Here is an 18,619-nt window from a genome sequence, read left to right as displayed (position 1 = left end):
ATAAGTTTTGCATGTTTGGAATGGCACGTGCTATTGAGATTTAAAGGAGTAATCCAGTACTGCTGGGGCAAAAAGCAAGTGTAGAATAGATGTCATGATATATGTTTCAAATCGCAGACAGCTATCTCAAGACCACATGCTGTGTGCAAAAGGCAATACTTAGCTCAGTACGCTGAAGAGATGCATCTTGTCATAGAGCACACCTTGTAGTTGTGCCTTACTATTTGGATATCATATGCAAATGATATTGAATGCATCTTCTATTGTTAACAGATGTTCAAAGTTACTATTTTAAATTAAGGTACCATATTCAATCATTTATTATTCCAACCTTTTCAACAATTTTGAAATGGAGTTGACACCACTTTGAAATAATAGTTTTAAAAGTCTGATGTGGTTTTTTTTTCCCCAGATCTGGAAGGCCTTCATTTTTTACAGCAGTGTTTAATACATTTACTCCAACGAGCAAACTCTCCTGGATGAGTAGTTTACAAATGGCCAAATTGGCCCTTGGTAAGTTTTCATTCGCGGAATATGTGCATTGATCACTAGTTAAGTGTTTCTTTTGCCCTCTGCTAATACTTTTGCTTTTACAGTTAATATCCAACTCCACACTTTAAAGCGTAAATATCTCCATATGAGGAATAATGGACAGGAGACGGTCACTGGGCAAAATACTTGTTTTTGAGACTTCAGAATTAGAAAGTCATTCCTTCTGAATAAGAAACGTGTGTATTGAATAACTGGCCTTCATGAAGTATCCAAATGAATGAATATTATGTCTCTGACGGTTCAATTATAAATAGATCTCAGAATTTTTTTTTATATAAAGTAACTATTCAATTTTACTTCTGTTCGTTTTCTTCCTTGAAATAGGGGATGAGAACCAGCTGGGCTGGTTTTGTGCAGAGGATGATGGGAAACAAGTAAAGCGCCAAAAGCACCCACTTCTTGTCAAGCACATGCCTGTGATGATGTCAAAACTGCAGGAGTTCAAGGTGAGAGTTACAAATTTCATTTTAACAATGATTATCTGACTCCAGCTACTGATTTGATTTTAGACTTCCATATCAATCAAAACCTGTTTAATGCCCCAAAGAAATTACATTTTTGAGGTCCTGGAATCAGTTTGTAAAATGTTATTGATGTCAAGCCTTACAACAAAGTCAAACTTATTGAATTTGAGTACAGTGAGTAAGCAATATTAACAGATCAACTGTGCTTAGTTTTAAACGCCATCTAATATAGTACTAATTACTAAGTGATGTCTTTAGGATCCTCTGGTTCTGAGATCATGTGCAGGTTATTAGTTTCCACTTTGACTCTTTGTAACAGGATCTATGTTCCACTGTCACACCCAAGCGCGTTCTCCAAGGCAGTGTTAATAAATAGCTAACAAAACAGACTGATTAACAGTGCCTTGGAGAACTCAACCTGTCTGTAAGGCCCAGGATTCTTCCTACAATTCTGTAGATAAACATGTAAGCTGTTGCTCTAATGAATTCAACTGTATTACACTAGAAATAAGATCTTAACTAATGTGCATTGATAAACAATGTGACTTTACATCTTAAATTTCAGAGGCCTCTGTTCAAACTTGGGGAGCCCTAACCTTAGCAACACGCATGTCGTACTCAAGCTCTCTGTGTTTAGGACAATGAGATGTGTCCCTCTAGGGAAGGACAAACACATCAAAAAGGAAAGCTCTTTTTTTTATCTGAATCTCCGTATGGTTTGATTTGGAGGCAAGTAGTTTGTGCTGGGTGATTGTGCAGTCAACTGGCTTGAATGAAAAAGTCATTGGAAAAATGCTGCCAATTCACTAATGCCTAATTCGTGCAATGCCAAAGATCAGTTTTACTCCTCGGGGTGCTAGAACCTGGACATACCTGAGCAATCGTAGGGCAAGGAATGTGCTTGCTGATGAATTTAGTGATTGTGTTTGAATACAATTCTGCTGGTGCTGATGGCCCAGAGCACCTCATGCAAGCTCAGTTTTGAGGTGCTAGCTTGTCAGTCCCATTTAGCACACTAATAATGCCAAACAACATAATGGATGTTATTGTCAGGGCATTCTTTGCTTTTGTTTCACATTTCCAGCATCTACAGTTTTATCTCATTTTTTTTATCCATGTTCTCCGTAAGTGTAATCAGCAGGTGGAGTGTTGATTGGGTGTTTTAAAAGTTGCTCAATGAACAGACATTGTGCTGCTGAAACTACAGCCCCTGTTAGCATTAAAAAAGTCATATTTAGTAGTCATTTGATGGATCCATTTAATATGTCTTTGTAATTGTCCCAGAGTAGTTCTTTTATATCACTTTTTGCATGTATCATGTCCCATATTTGCTTGAATGACTGAAGGATTTGCTTCCTTGCCTGATGTGTGGAAGTTGCATTAATAATGAAAGACACTGCCACATTTCATAGGATATCAGGCATCTGCTGTGTGCTTTTCTTGGCCTGGAGCCAAAAGGTTTCCTTACACGTTCAGTCACAAAAGATTGCTCTCACCATAAGCTGGAAACTATGAAGTAATTCTTCTAACATCAACTTTACTTGGAGTTTCCTCGTTTTGGATTGCAGCTTGAAGTAACCAAAAAGTACTCACTCGCTTTGTAAATTGTCTTGTGGGAAACATAGCACTTGGTGAGGGTATGCCAACAGATGATCCCCATTCTGTGCAGATCGTGCTCATAATATCATTAGGCACAGTGATAATTTACCTTGATGTCTAATGATTGGATTACAAAGAAGACTCAAATCAGCCAGTGCTTCTGTTTCTGGTCGTAGTGGAGTGATTTCCCCAGGGAGAAATGATAACCAATTATCTCCTCCAGCTCATGGTCTACTAACAAGTTGTGAAATGCTTTCCTAAACTTCAATTTTTTTTAATAGGTAGAATGTGCTGTTCACAATCCCGAACGCTGTAATGCATCTGATGCACCAAACTCATTGTCTATGGAACATGGATATCTGTGGGTAAGTAAGAAACATAAAAAATAAAGATAGACCACAAGGTCTTCGAACTAGCTCTGCCATTGATTATGATCGTGACTAATTGTTGACCTTAGCTCCAATTTCTTTCCTGCTTCACATAATTCTGCTACAGTTGAGTATGAATTGTTTAAACTACATGTTAATTTATAATGTGTTCCCAGTGCTAGAGCACAGAACAATGATATAGATTCTTTTTTGTCATGCTTCACTTTTGTGATGAGCCACGAAAGGCCCATCGATTAAAAACATTCTTCACACTTCAACTTTGCTCCTGGCCTCTCCCCAAGCTCCTCTTCAATCCTGAAAAGCAACAGGATTTCAGTGACATTACTATCCATAGTTTCATATTCATTTCACTCTTTTTCAAAATCTAGTTCAGTTTTGTCAGACTTAGCCATTTTTACCTATGCTGTAAATTGTCACTTTACAACTGATTCTATTTATATGGTCTGTACTTACAAGTGACTTGTACTGATTTGATTGTGGTTATCGCATTCTGTAGACTGATACTTATCAAATTGTTAATTCATGGGACTGAGCATTAGACATACATCCCGTATTTATTGCTCATTCCTGATTTTCTTTGAGAAAGCTGTGATGAGCCACCATTTTGAATACAACGTCGTAGCTTGCTAGGCCATTTCAGAAGGTAGTTAAGATTGTTTAATGCCTGGAGTTACATATAGACCAGAACAGATAAGGATGATAGGCTTCCTTTCCTGAAGGATATTAATAAACAGGATAATTTGTGCTCGGCAGATATATTTTATTCCCGATTAATTCAATTTAATTTCTCCAGTAGGCAACAGTATTTGAATTTACAAATTGCATTTAACACTTACCCAGCAGTGGGTTTGCAGGCAGGCAGGCAGAATGTTAAACTCAGCTTGCGGCCTGCCTGAAACGTGCCCCACTACAATGTTACAGGAGAAAGCCAGTGCACTAATCGAACAAATGGCAGCTGGGGCCCACTCTAAGTGGCCAAATTGGCAAGTTTCCCTGCATGATGGTGGGGGAAACCTCTCCTTCATTAACCCCAGGGGCATCGGAAGCCATCTCACCCCCGAGGAGTTGACCCTTTAACCCCGGATCCTACCCTGATTCTCCTCTCCTCATTGCTTCTCAAAATTGTCCCTTTGCTAATCCTGCTTCTTGGCCCATGAACTCTTTGAAAGGATAAATCCTGCATTGAATGCCTCCTGCAGCCTCAAGTGCATTACTGGCAGTGACAACCTGGGCACTGCTAGCACTGGCAGTCTGCTGTCCTGATTGGCAGGCAGCCATATGAACTGAGATGGAATGCACTGCCCCTAAGGGGCAGAAATCTCCTCTCCAGGCTCTTAACAGCCATGAATGCTGCGGGCAGCCACTCCTCTCCTGGGCTCACCCCCACTTTTATCCAGTCGGTTGTTGTTTGGGGTGCAGTGGGCAACAACAGCAGACCCTCATAAAATTCAGCTCCGTGTATCTGAACCGTTAGCCCGTGCCTCTGGAACACTAGCCCAGTAACATACCATGATGCTCATGAAATTCAAAATATAACAAAAAACAAGACCGTTCAGACTGTTACATTTGCACCAGGAGGAACGAACCAGTTAGTCCCACTCTTCTGCTTTTTCCCTATGCCCCTACATTGTTGCTGCCTTTAATATTTTGCCTGTTCCTTTTCGGAAGGCTGCTGTTAAATTTGTATCATGGGAACAGCACCTCGAGTACCCCTTCAAGGCATACAGATCTTGACTTGGAATGCTATTGCCATTGTTTCACTGTCGTTGGATGAAAACCATGCAACACCCTTTCTAACAGCATCGTGGCTAACATCCACTGGTTCAAGAAGGCAACTGCCTTCTCAAGGGAACTTAGGGAAAGGTAATGATTTTATTTTTAACTCGTTCATGGGATGTAGGCACCGCTGGCTAGCTGCCTCTCCCTAACTGCTTCTTCATCTAAATGGCTTGCTAGGGCCATTTATGAGGGCAGTTAAAGGTCAACCATATGCCCTTGGGTCTCAAGTGTCATGTAGGCCAGACCAAGTAAAGATGTCAGATTTCCTTCTCTAAAGGGCATAAGTGAACCAGATCGGTTTTACAACAATTAACATCAGGCCAGCTCTTAAGTTTGTTTTTAAATTCAAATTTCACCATGACTGCAGAACACTAACCTGGGATTCTGGATTAATAGTCCAGTCACATTACCATCACAATATCCCCTCCCCCAGAATGTTGGATGTGCCAGCAATGCTTTCAATCCTTGAAAAAATAATTTAAAAACACCATACGATGCAATGTATTCCAAATCTTAACTATTCATTATTTTAAAAAATGATTTTCCTCAGACTGTCTCTGGTTCTTCTGACAGTCACCTTAAAACCTGTGCAGTCTGGTTTGTGACCCTTCAAAGAAATAAATTACGTAATACTTTCATGATTTCATACATCTGCATCCTCATAGCCATTTTTGTTGTAAATTGAATAATCCCGGTTTCTCCAGACTACCCACTGCAATCCCTCAACTCTGGAATTAATCCAGCAAATCTTTTTCTGTACCCTCTTCAAAGCCTTAATATCCTTACTGAAATATGATGCCCAGAATTGAACAGAACAATCCAGCTGATGCCAAATTAATGTTTTATATTGGGTTTACATAACGTCCTGGTTTTTGCTTCTATTTATAAAGTCCAGGTTCCCATATGTTTTATTAACTGCATTTGTTAACCTGTCCTGTCACCTACACAACTTTGTGTACAAATAACCCAGGTCTCACTTCTTCAATATCCATTAAAACTGCATTGTTTAGTATGTGGTATCTCTCCTTATTCTTCTTACCAAAACACATTACCTCTCACTTATCTTTGTTTAATTACATCTAGCATGTGTTCACCTATTACATTAATATGCTTAAGCCCCCTTGATGTCTCTGACAACCTTCCTCACTGTTTACAGCACTTCCAAGTTTTGTGTCGGTTGAAAATTTTAAAACTGTGCCTTGTATTTCCAAGTCCAAGTTATTAATATATATCAAAAACAGCAGTGTTCCTATTTCTGAACCTTGGAAACTCTGTCTTTTTGTAGTATAAAAAGCAGTCGTCATAATCACAATTCTGTTTCTACCCCTTAAACGGCTTTATCCCTTGACCAATTTTTTATCAATGATGCTGTTGTGCCTCTTATCCTGTGGATTTTAAGCAAAGCTAATAATCTGTTATGAAGCACATTCTTGAAGTCAATAAATGCAGCAACAACTGAACTGCTGTCATACTCTCTTTTAACCCTTCAACAAGCTCAATTAAATGTGGCACGGTGGCTCAGTGGTTAGCACTGCTGCCTCACAGCACCAGGAGCCCAGGTTCAACTTCACCTTTGGGTGACTGTCTATGTGGAGTTTGCACATTCTCCCCGTGTCTGCGTGGGTTTCCTCCAGGTGCTCAGGTTTCCTCCCACAGTCCAAAGATGTGCAGGCTAGGTGGATTGGCCATGCTAAATTGCCCGTAGTGTTCAGGGATGTGTAGATTAGGTGGGTTATAGGGGGATGGGTCTGGGAGGGATGCTCTGAGGGCTGATGTGGACTTGTTGGGCCGAAGGGCCTGTTTCCACACTCTGGGGATTCTATGATCTAAATTACCCAAATCCATCTTGCCCTCAACAGGTTCAAGCTAACTATCTTTTTATTCATCCATGTTTGTCCAAATGGCTGCTAATTTTCTCTTAGATTATTGTTTCAAAAAACAACCTTACCATTGGTTTCAAGTAGACTTACCTGTGTTGATCACATTTACTCATCTCTTCTTCAATAAATGCAAAGTACTGGAAATCTGAAATAAAAACAGAGTGCTGGAGATAGAAACAAAGTTCACAGTTTGAGTCTGATATGACTCTTCTTCAGAAGACTAAGACTTTGCTGTTTATAATGATCTTAAGAAGTGCAAGGTAGAGCTGCATAAACTATTGCCAAGACACAGAGAAGACTGCCAGCATGATTAAGCAGTGGAATATGGATGAGTGAAGGAGAGCTGATGAGACCTCAAGGAATTTGACAGTTCCTCACCAAGCAGAGAAAATGTTACAACTCTTCAGTTTCAAAGATCAACCTGTCAGTTTTACTAAAGAAACACACCCTGCTGTGAACACAGAGGGTTGACCCTCATGAGTTGTTGACAGCTCTCGATCTACTGACTATTAAAAGCAGAATGCAGGATTAAAGAGACACAACAAGACATGTCTGCATAATCTCATTGTCTTCCCTACAGCTCCAAGTGGGTCCCCACTGGCCTTCAAACCAGACCGGGAAAATCCTGAAAAAGAGTGCCACATTAACTACCACATACACACCTAGGCTCGTGAATATATTGTTCCCACCCCATCTCCCCCCTCCCCCCACCTCTCCCCCATTGTTTCTTAACACCAAACAAATCAATTCTGTTTGACATCTCCAAGACTATCTCTTTTTCCAGATTTGTATTCACCCTGATCAAAGCTGCCACCACTTTTCATCCCCCTTCTTTATTCGTCCTGGAATCCTTGACTCAAGGAATGTTGGATATTCAACTCAATATTTCAGTGAGATCCCATCTGTTTCTTCTAATCTCCAGAGAACATGGACCCATTTTGCTCAGTATCTCATCATTGTCCATCTAATTTTCTTATTTACTAAGTTCTAAGTTCACTGTGAGGTGAACTTTACTTCACAGGAGATTGTGAATGTACAGAATAAGTTGCTAGCTGTTGCAGTAAATGCATTTTTACTGAGTTCCTTAAAAGGGGCTGGACAAGTTTCTTATTGTGGTCAGCATCGTTGTACATATAGTTAGTAGGTGGGTTCTTGGGGATGTGTTTCCAGGGCAGCTGGCCTCCTGCAGATTGGTTGATTGACTTCAGATGTTCGGCAGGAATTTCCTTTTTTTTTTAAAAAAAAGTCCCTTCCATTTCTTCATGTTGTCTTTGATTTTTGCTCGGAAATTGCAGGGCTGGTTGAAGGGATGGGGTAGAGAAAGATCACTGTGTTCAAAAATGACACGTGACAATTTAGTAGAGTGGTACAGCTGATTTTATTTTTCTGTCTTTGATTCCATAAATAATACGTGATTTGAACTGTCTTCCTTCAGATCTTCACCGGTTCTGCCCATTATCTCATATTCTCTCCCTTGTTTTTACAAAACTATCAAGAGCCAGAATATACTTTACTCCATGCTCAGTTCAAAACTGATGAGTGCTGTGCACATATTTTGCAAATATTTTTCTGGCTTATTCCCTGAAAAGGTTCAGGTCTTCTGCAAATGATCATAATTCTCTGGTTAGCATTTATGTATAATCTCATGCACCATCTCCCACATCAGCCCTGAGCCTCTGCCAACTTCTTTTCAAATGACTGCAACATTTATCCACTGAGAACTGGAATGTGTTTGCACAAACCTATTTCAGCTGGAACTCCTACAGACTGTGAGAGGTGTGATCTTTCAAATTCTTAGGAAAGTCAAATGCAAACTGCGTAGTTGGGCTGATTGTTCACCCAAGTCTTGCAAATAAAAGACTTATCTTTTAAACATCAATTATTGCCTTTGCCAAGTTTTGTACTGCATACTAATCTGAACAAGCTTCGTGCACCATCACCATTTTCACAGTTGTTAGGGTTACAGTTATAGTACAGAAATATGACTTTGTCTGGTGATCCAACCTGTTTCCAAATTGTCTTGTGTTGTTGAAGGACATGTCTGAACAGATTGGTTAGAAAATATTATTACACATTTCTGGAGCAGGTAGGACTTGAACCTGGGCCTTCTGGCCAAGAAGTAGAGACACTACCACTGCACCCCCTGTTGAGTTCTAACATTTTCTGTGCTGGCATATAGGTCATTTAAATTACTATACAAAAATGCATGTGATGCAATAAATTATGGAGGTACGAATGCCAAATTGCTTTATCTTCTTTATAGTCTTTATAAGATGTTTAACAAGGAACTTAGAAATAGCATTCATCTGATGAGGTCAATCAATGCAGAAAATACTTAGCAACTTCAAAGTAAAACTTATGATTATTTTAAAGAACAACCAAGTATCAAAAAGTGCGGTTAACAGATTATTCGCTTTTCCTGCATCTCAACTGTGTAAAGTTCACCTCCACTGTCTTGTTGCTTTACCTGTCTTTACTCTTGTTGAATTTTTCATCAATTATGAGTTGTTTTATATTGCCGTTCCATTGATTTCTGAAGTTTGTTTTATAATGATTTATTAGCAGCACATAAAACTATGGAGACAGATTTGCACATGTCTTGCGCTTCTGTTTTACTGAGCAGATTGGAAGTTGTACCAATCAAATGGGTCAGGTTACCATTGTCACTCTACATAATTCCAATCCAAAAGTGATTGAATGCTTTAACGTTGAGTCCCGTATACTGGCCATGGCATATGTCCCAGAAGATGACAAACCAGAAGAATCCGATGTCTTTTCTGACTCTGAATCTATGAGTACAAAGTGCACTGAAACCCCATCTATCTGTCTTGGAATGGAAGAAGGAAGGTGAGATATACAATGGAAAATATGCCAGTAATTACCTGTAGAATTAATTAGAAATGTAACGTGCAATTTGTACTACGTCTCTGCTTTATTTTTCAGTTAAGCGCAACAAACTGAATATAGACCAATAAAATTGGGATTTCAGCATAGTAGTAGATTCATTCAGTAGCAATACCATAACAGCAAGGAATATCAATTGTTTGCTGCTGTAAAATTTTAAGAAAATATTCTGGTTGATTCAGAAGCTATAACATTATTATGATCGCAACTGATATTACTATTGTCTAAGTCAGACCCCAGCTGAAATCCGATTTGATAGATCATGTTTTGTTTTGTATTTAATGATGTGATCACTAAAATACAAACATGTAATGCTGCAGATCTGGTTTTAACAATATAAACAGAAGTATATTGCACAAAAGAAACAAAGATAAAAATGAATAAAGCAGGTTCTTTATATGCAACACAACTTGAAAGATTTTGAAATACTCAGCCAAAATACAATCCCATCTATCCCAATGTCATCACTATACAGTATTGAACTACCAGAGAGAGTTCTCTTCTCTGTCACATCTTGAGGTTTGCCTTAAATGTTTCTCTCAGTTCCAGTTCTTGGGAGTTAAATGGCTTTTTTCTTTATTATTCACAAAACTGTGCTTAAACTTTCTTAGCTTCAAAAAACTCCTTTAGGATTTGAGCAAGCCCTTCTGGTCTGGAATTTTCAAACAAATTCCCATACACTGAGATTCTGAAGGAACTCTTTTCTCAAGAAGAAACTATTCTTAGATCTAGCTACAACCTGGTCTTCTGCAAACTGAAACCAAAAGTTTTTCAATCTATGGGACTTTCCCCTAAGCAAGAAAAAAATCAATTTCTGATTCTTCTAAACCAAAAGAACATTAATATTTTTCAATGTTCACTGTCTCTCAATACAACTCTCTCAATGCAAACCAATTCCCATCAGCACTCTGAGAACTGCTTTCTGTGACATACTGTGTTTAAAAATCATGGCTGTAGAAAGTTAAGACAAGTTCATTATTAAACGCCCTTATCCAACAAAACCCACATGCCACTTGCTGAAAATCCAAGCATATCAATAAATAGTACCCATATACATCACACCTCTCCTCTCAATATTTAATACTGAAAATGTTAATTCATATAATCATTTGAACACATTTTTCCGATAAACGTACTGTCAAGTTTCACTTGCCCAGCTTGTCATTTCTGGAAATGAGAGGGGAAAAAAAGAAGAATGCCTCTTAATCATGCATAAAAATCTAGTCATGTCCATTAAAATAATATCAGTTCCTCAGAAAAAACCTGTTGGTGGGAGAGGGACAAATTATAACTCTCAGCTGTTGATTGAATAACCTTAGCTGCAATAACTTGGGAAACATTCTGCTCCATGCATCCCCTAATTGGGAGATAGATTTACTGGAAGAGTTGTCACTGGGCTATGTTCCATGACTTCCAAAAGCTGTTGCACCAATATATTGGCCGTCCTTTGGTTTTGAATGTATGCTCTGGGAAGTCTGCAGGACTAGTTGGTGAGAAGAATTTCTGAAATCCCTGCTATGTGGCAACAAAATATCTATATGCATTAAATTTTTAACAATAATGCATGATCTTCTGACCCTAAGGAAGTGTAATTACAAATTGGTGCATTTGTAGAACAGATAATATCTTGTCCCAGCCTTTTTGCTGTTGTGTTAAAGTCCTGTAGTCATGTGACTTTAATGGAAACAATACATTCTCAGCCAAAGTAACCCATGAAATCCAAACTGTAGCACAAAAGGCTTTTGTACAAACAGTCCTTGAACACTGGAGCTTTGTTTTGACTCGATCTTTCCCATCTCATCTGCGGCTCTTTGACATAGTTTAGTGTAAATATGTGAGACCATAGATACCATTTAGTCTTGGGTGATATATACACTTTCTCACCGTGTGGCAGATTTTCTAACCAAAGCTGTAAATGAATAACTTTTTTTCTTTTTGTTCAAGTACTTTTTTGTTTAATCCCTTCACACATTTTGCTGCAGAGAGTTTTCATTGTTTTCAATGTACCACTTTTTAAAGATAAGTATTCAATTTTCATCCTGTGTTGTGAGCTGTTGGAAGATTATAAACTACGTTACAGACTATTTTAAGGCATTGTCTCAAAGTATTTGAACAAGGATGTGTTTATTTCTTACCCTTGGAGTGAGAGAGTCAATTTTAAGTTACCCAGAAGCAAGCTTTTAACAAATAATAATAGGAAGGTCTGTTTACTTTCCAAACCCTTGTCCTGGAGGCTACTAAAGAAACTGTCTCTCTCACACTGTCACACACCAAAACTAGCTGCAGATGTAGATGAAAATAATACTGATTAAAATGAAATGGCATCGAGGTCAGTCTGTATTTTAATGCAGGCCTGCTGTTGTTTCATAGTTTTGTTGTTTGAAGTGAAGGCTTTGAAATTGCCTAGGCAGTTACGGTTGTTTCTTTACCTGTTCTGGCAGAGGTTCATTTCACAGTTAAGTTTGAAGATGGAATGAGATAGGGGAGAGAGAAGGTCCTTGTTTCTTTCTCAAGAAGCTGCCCAATTGAGTCCAGCAGCCAAAAGCCTTTTGCCAATCTCCTTTCTATCCTGTAGTCTGCTTGTGTAACAGTTTGCTACATTTTAAAGTCTGGAGTAAAGGTGACCTGTGTCATGTGACTTGGAGGAAATGCCAAGTCATCCTCCAAATAAAGCAAAGGAGCATTTCAAACTGTAGTATGTTATCCCTTCTGACATCTTCTGTGATGGCTGTTCACTCCTTAATCTCTCTTATTGCTCAAAGAGCTGGTACAGACACAAATGGGCCAAATGGCCTCTTCTGCACCATAACAATTATGTCATTCTGTGATTATAAGTTAAATGACTTTGTGCTTGAAAGAAGGCTATCAAAGTTGTTAGTCTGTTTACGTTTGTGGACATCCATTGTATTCCGAGGTGTCACGTGTCAGGAAATGACCGCTTTTATTTCCTCTGGAAAGAATAGAATGTTTGAATCCACAAGAGTCAAGTAATCTTTAGGATGCATTTGGAATAGGTATATTTAAATGATTCCAGTTACTAAAGATGTAACCTTTAAAAAGTACGGTTTAAGATTTATAATACTGTGCTAGAAACACTTGTGACAATTAAGACAGCATTTAATAGATTTGAGGCATTTACAAAGATTGTACACAAATGTTTGCAGTTAATTGTTACCAGAATAGAACTTAATAAAGTTTTAGTGCATGTACTTTATTCCAAATATGTAGGTCATATATATTACAAAACTGCATTCTCATGTACACATTGTATCAATCTTACATATAGTAAGTGGTCACATCTCAAATGTATGCACTTTGGAACAATGCGCTCAAAAAACAGTCATAAAACAGCAACAAGTTACAACTGAGCAGACTGTGAATCTGTTAACATGTAAGATTTTGAAATATAGTGAAAAAGAACACCACCCCTGCCATGCCACATTCTTCTGAGTTGGGTTCCCTATCTCTCTCTGAAGAGGAGGAGTCTGTGGACTTGAAAACAAATACAGACTCCCATCAGCAACATTGATTGGACCTGATTGGCCTCAATATTTTACTGTTTAAGGCATCTCATTCAAGAGGCCTTGAAGACAAATTTTGTTCCACTTTAGTTACACATTACTTACTTCAAAGTATTTCCTTCATGTGTATGAAGAAAGAGCCATCGGGATGTTAACCTTCCTCTTATGTCCTTATAGAATAAATATCACAGTTTATCGAAACATTGCTCTCCTGATCAATTGTAGCCACTACTCAGAATGTCATCAAATGTATTTCACAGCAAAAGATATCTGACCTTTTAATTGCCAATCATTTTTTTGTCCCCCAAACTTCTCACCAAAACAAGTGTGGCACTTTGTGTAAAATTAACAATGAACTTCAACTACAACATTATGTATCACTTCTGTACTGTGTGTTTTCTTGCCTCTTAAAGTGTGCTGTAAGGTGTGTAATATTTCTCTTAGATATCCATTAATATCTTTTACTTAGCATTTAGATTATGAACTAGGGGCATGTGGGTTTTGTTCTGTGGATGAGGGGATTTAACTATTAACTTGTTAGTCTTTATGGAGCCATTGCTTTACCAGTATTTGTCAGAGAGCAGATGATTGGAGCCTTCCTGAGTGATGATATGAGGACTTTTGTACTGTGAATACTTTACAATCGGAGAGAGAAAACTTTTACAGGCATTATCTTACTTTTAGATTAGAATAAACAAGAACTGATTTTTTTTGATGAGGGAATACCCTGTGGATTGGAAAGCATTTTGTTTTGGTTCGCCTTCAAGATGATACCAATAAGGAAGGCAATGACTTAGTGGTATTATCGCTGGATTGTTAATCCTGAGACCTAGGTAATGTTCTGGGGATCTGGGTTTGAATCCTGCCATGGCAGATGGTGGAATTTGAATTCAAGTTTTAAAAATCTGGAATTAGGAGTCTAATGATGCCCAATGTTTTGCTGTCAATTGTCAGAAAAACCCATCTGGTTCACTAATTTCCTTTAGGGAAGGAAACTGTCATCCTTACCTGGTCTGGCCTACATGTGAGACCAGGTCCACACAACATGGTTGACTCTTAACTGCCCTGTGGGCAATTAAAGATGAGCAATAAATGCTGGCCTGGCCAATGCCATCCTGATCCTATGAATGACTATTTTTAAAAAAGGCCAGGAATTTAAAGAAACAGTTAAGGTTCTTGATGTTTTCAAGAAGGTACTATCTCTGATGTTTGAGAACTGTAAACTTATGGAGTTAGGGTAGATAGCATATTGTTCTGCTGCATGTTCTGAAATCTTTCATATTATGTGATATGTAAATAGCTTATTTTTTTCATATTTTATCTTAATGTCTTTTGTGTAAGAGATTTCTGTTTTATTGTTAAAACCAGCATTGCATTCTTATGTTGCAGTGAAAGACCACCCATTAAATAAAAAATACAAAACATGATCTGTGAAGCTAGATTTCAGTCTGGAATCTAATAAGTCCAGTAGTATCATCAGCTGCGATCATAAGACAAATGGCATTTGAAACAAGATTTTTAGAAATTTTCAATTCTTGATGTACTATGCTACAACATGATTGACAACCTACTCTTTGAAGAGTCTAATGTCCTGATGAATAATTATCCCTTTTTCATCTAAAATCAGATTAGATGGTCACAAACATGATCTTGTTCATTCTTTGCTTCCCTGCCTCTCTTTCTCCGCTCTTCCCCGCCCCGGTACCCCCCCTCCCCCACACCACACTTGTATTCCCTCTAGTGCACTTCTGTCGTCCCCCTCTAAATACACTTCCTTTCTTGGGTGAAGTGGCTTGCATTTATTTCTTGCTTGCTTCTGGTACTGTAATACTGCCTTTGAGTGACCCAGAACAGCATAGCTCCAGTGTGGAACAACAGTTGTAATCATTTTGCAAATACAAACCCTTTGATTGGATTTTTACTGTGTATGGAAGGCAGATTGGGATATGAGTGGTCAGCTCACATCTGCCTTATCATAAGACATAGGAATACAAGGCCATTCAACCCATCAATTTGAAACCACCATTCAATATTTAAAGAAGCTCTTACTATCCCTTTTTATGCTACTTGCTCATTTACCCTCAGTTTATTTTCTCTTTTTGCTATTTTTGGTAATCTTTTATTGGTTCTTCAAACTTTACCAATCCTCTAGCTTACCACTAATCTTTGTCACATAGTATCAAAATGAAAGAAAAGATATACAATTTTCATTTTCCTTGGTTTACTATGATTGGTTTATCCCCTTCCTAGAATCCTTTTACCTCACTGGGATACATCTTTGTTGTTAATCGTGAACTATTTTCTCAAAAGCCGACCATTATTCATCAACTGTTTTTGCTGCTAAACCTTCCCAGTGCAGTCCAGCCAACTCTGCCCTCATTCCATGTAAGATCCCAGCTTTGATCTCCTTGTTACCATGACTCCATAATGATGGCTGTAAGATTATACACATTGACCTTTATTTCTGTTGTTAATTCATTTATTTAGAATACTGTATGCAATTAAGTAAAGAACTATTAATTTTGCGTTTTTAAGGATTTGTTCCCACTTTGACCCTATTTGCTGCTTAAAAAAAATTGTACACTCTGTCCCTCTCTGGGTATCATTACATAAATAACTGCCATACAATGCCATCATATCTTATACTTTGTAGCCCCTCTCCAAAACTCTTCATTCCTCTATTTAATTGAAAGACCACCCTCTCAACTTGGCAAGGAAGCTGGTCAATTAGCACTGTGATGGTGGACTTACCACTCAATCAGGAAACTGTGCCAAGATGTCAGGAAGCCAAGGTGTTATACTATGAATGAATAAGGAGTGATAGAGTTATACAGGGTGGAAACTGACACCTTAGTTCCAACTCATCCATACCAACCAAATATCCTAAACTGTCCTAGTCCCATTTACCAGCACTTGGCCCATATCCCTCTAAACCTTTCCTTCCGCGCACCCATCCAGATGTCTTAAATGTTGTAACTGTACCAGCCTCCACCACCTCCTCTGGCAGCTCATTCCATTTGTATATCACCGTCTGTGTGAAAAAGTTGCCCCCTAGTTCTCTTTCCAGTCTTTCCCATCTCACCTTTAAACCTATGCCGTCCAGTTTTGGACACCCCTGCCCTGGGAAAAGACCTTGGCTTTTCACCCTATCCATGCCCCTCATGATTTTATAAACCTCCATAAGGCCAACCCTAACCACGGTCACCAATTTAAAGGCCCCTTGCCCTCTTGACCATTCCTTATTTCTTGTGTCAGGCTCAAAACAGTGAAGAACTGAAATCTAAAATCTTAGAAATGCTGCTGCCTTCACCAGTATAGGTAGTTCTTCTATATCACGATAGTTGTGTTCTTGTGTGACTTTGCGCTATAGAAAATTGCGTTATAGGGAAATCGCTATAGACAATCACTATACCTGTACAGCAGAAAGTTCATGTTATCCAAACAGCGTCCACTATTCATCAATCACATTATAGCCAATTTGCGTTAATGAAACACGCATTGCAGCAGAACTACCTGTAGACTCAGGTGCAACGTATATTCATGGCCCAGGTGGCTAGCCTTTTCTTCCCCAGTTGTGCTTTTTCCTCGTATCTGCCATAAACTACTTCCGAAGCCTCTCCTTCAAGGATCCAAAAATGGAGCAAAAAAAAAAGAAAATTGCATACATTTGAATTTTTAACAAACTCTTATGCAGTTTGAAAATACGCCATTTCTATCAATAACGTTTAAGATAGCCATAAAGACAAAGTGCCTGAGAATCTAACCAAGTCTGGCAGCATCTGTAGGGGAAGAAACAGTGAATATTTTGAGTTAACTTGCCTATCCTTCAGAACATGGGTGACAAGTAGTGTTTTTTTTAAATGATGTGTAGACTTAGTGGGAGAGGAAGCAAGCATAACAGAAGGTGAGGATGACCAGAGTGAAAAACAAAGGAAATGCTGATGGTGGTAAAGGAGAGGTAAAATATGTTAAATAGGTTCAAAACCATTGAGACGCAAACTGGATACGACCAGATTGCGGATAAGTGGTTGTAATCAAAATGAAAGTTAGAAGTCCCATTTTGAATTTGTTAACTTTACCTTCGTATTAGAGAACTGCATGAAAATGTGAAACTTCCTCACACTTATTCTGATAGACTCATGCTGGTTTTTATCAGTGTAACCATTTTTAAAAAAAGCTCAGCACATGAATGGAAACCAACATAGGCAGCATGGTGTAAATCTGCACTTTATAAAATAATGTAATACAAGCAATAAGGTCAGCAGCTCATTTTATATTTCCCTCATTTTTATTTTCCGTTGATTCCAAGGTGATAAAGTCAGACATGCGTGAAATGAGTTGCTGACTCGTTGTAACCTTGTTACACTGTCATACAATGTCAAGATCTACGCAAATAAATTCCACTGAGTAAAACTGGAAACGAGGGTTTCATTCGATGCCCTTTCCTTTATGGCATGAGTTGCGGCGGACAGCACAGACAATTATGATGAGATATCTTTGTTTATCCTACTGCAGCATTTCTGTGTACAAGAGCAATCAGGCTTCGAAAAAAGTGCGATTGCAGCATTTCTTTACTCCGGATAGATCGACAGTGGTGAGCCTCGGATACAAATTACAGTGTCTCTACGCTGGACTTGTTAATGGAAATATTGCTATCTATACCAAGGCTGAAGGTGTGTATACGTCATCTATTTATTATGAACCTCTCAGAATTTAATTGCAACATTTTCTTGAATCTTTTAGTATGTCAACATGGGTTTCTCTTCCTTTTCCATTTTCCTCTACAGTAATATGCTTCATAAACATGGAAGTACAGCAAAACACACAAAGTAGACTTTGTCTTGGAGCTTCACACCTTTCATCTAGCTTTGTTTTTATACGAAAAATAGAAGTAAAGTGACCAGTTTAAATGTGAATGTGGGTCGAAATTAAAAACTTTGACCAGGCATAATCTGTCCTGAACTTCTGGACAAAATTGTTATTAAATGTCAAAATCTGTACTCAGTCAAGTTGTGCACTTGGTCAACAACAAGGACAGTTGGTCCTCGGAAATAAAAGAAACTGTATATTCTTCTAAAGTTTAACCTAAGCTGAGGGACCAAAGTGAGAAGGTTTTGCACAAGAAATTGTGGTTTTATTTTGTTAAATGACTCAAACAATTGCAATAAATGTTCCACACTTTTAATCAAATTGGCTACAAATCGGACAACATCTCCTTGGCTGTTTCCATCTTATTTTTAAATTGATTTAGTGGGAAAAAAAACTAAATACAAAGAGGTGGTGGGGCCAGATTTCCTCCAGACTCAATCACCACGCATTAGGTTGAAGAGAACACATTGTTAACTCACCTCCCCACTCCACTCCGGCCGCCATCGCTCAGTCATGCAGCAGATACTGGAAATTGCTTGAATTTTATTCCAGCCAGCAAGCCGCAAATAACAAACACCTGGCTGCTGCAAACCCTGAGGGCTATGGCAGTACATAAACTACTTCTCACAGAGCACCAGGTGGTAGTTCTACCCACTCAGCAT

At 38.5% G+C, this 18,619-nt stretch overlaps 1 protein-coding gene across 1 annotated transcript in view; it reads left to right on the top strand.

Moving 5' to 3' along the window:
* Positions 1 to 17,805, top strand: part of arhgef10 (Rho guanine nucleotide exchange factor (GEF) 10) — a 175,267-nt gene extending 157,462 nt beyond the window's left edge. The window contains exons 20-24 of the mRNA XM_048597102.1: positions 413 to 513; positions 877 to 998; positions 2,897 to 2,980; positions 9,287 to 9,510; positions 17,604 to 17,805. Of these exons, the coding sequence (XP_048453059.1) occupies positions 413 to 513; positions 877 to 998; positions 2,897 to 2,980; positions 9,287 to 9,510; positions 17,604 to 17,805 (733 nt within the window). The remainder of the gene's footprint in view (positions 1 to 412; positions 514 to 876; positions 999 to 2,896; positions 2,981 to 9,286; positions 9,511 to 17,603) is intronic.
* Positions 17,806 to 18,619: the final 814 nt, after the last annotated feature.

Source organism: Rhincodon typus, chromosome 5, assembly GCF_021869965.1.
Source record: "Rhincodon typus isolate 14 chromosome 5, sRhiTyp1.1, whole genome shotgun sequence".
Taxonomy (NCBI): domain Eukaryota; kingdom Metazoa; phylum Chordata; class Chondrichthyes; order Orectolobiformes; family Rhincodontidae; genus Rhincodon; species Rhincodon typus.
Note: the sequence above shows the minus strand (reverse complement) of the source record. Positions and strands in the feature narration are given on the sequence as shown.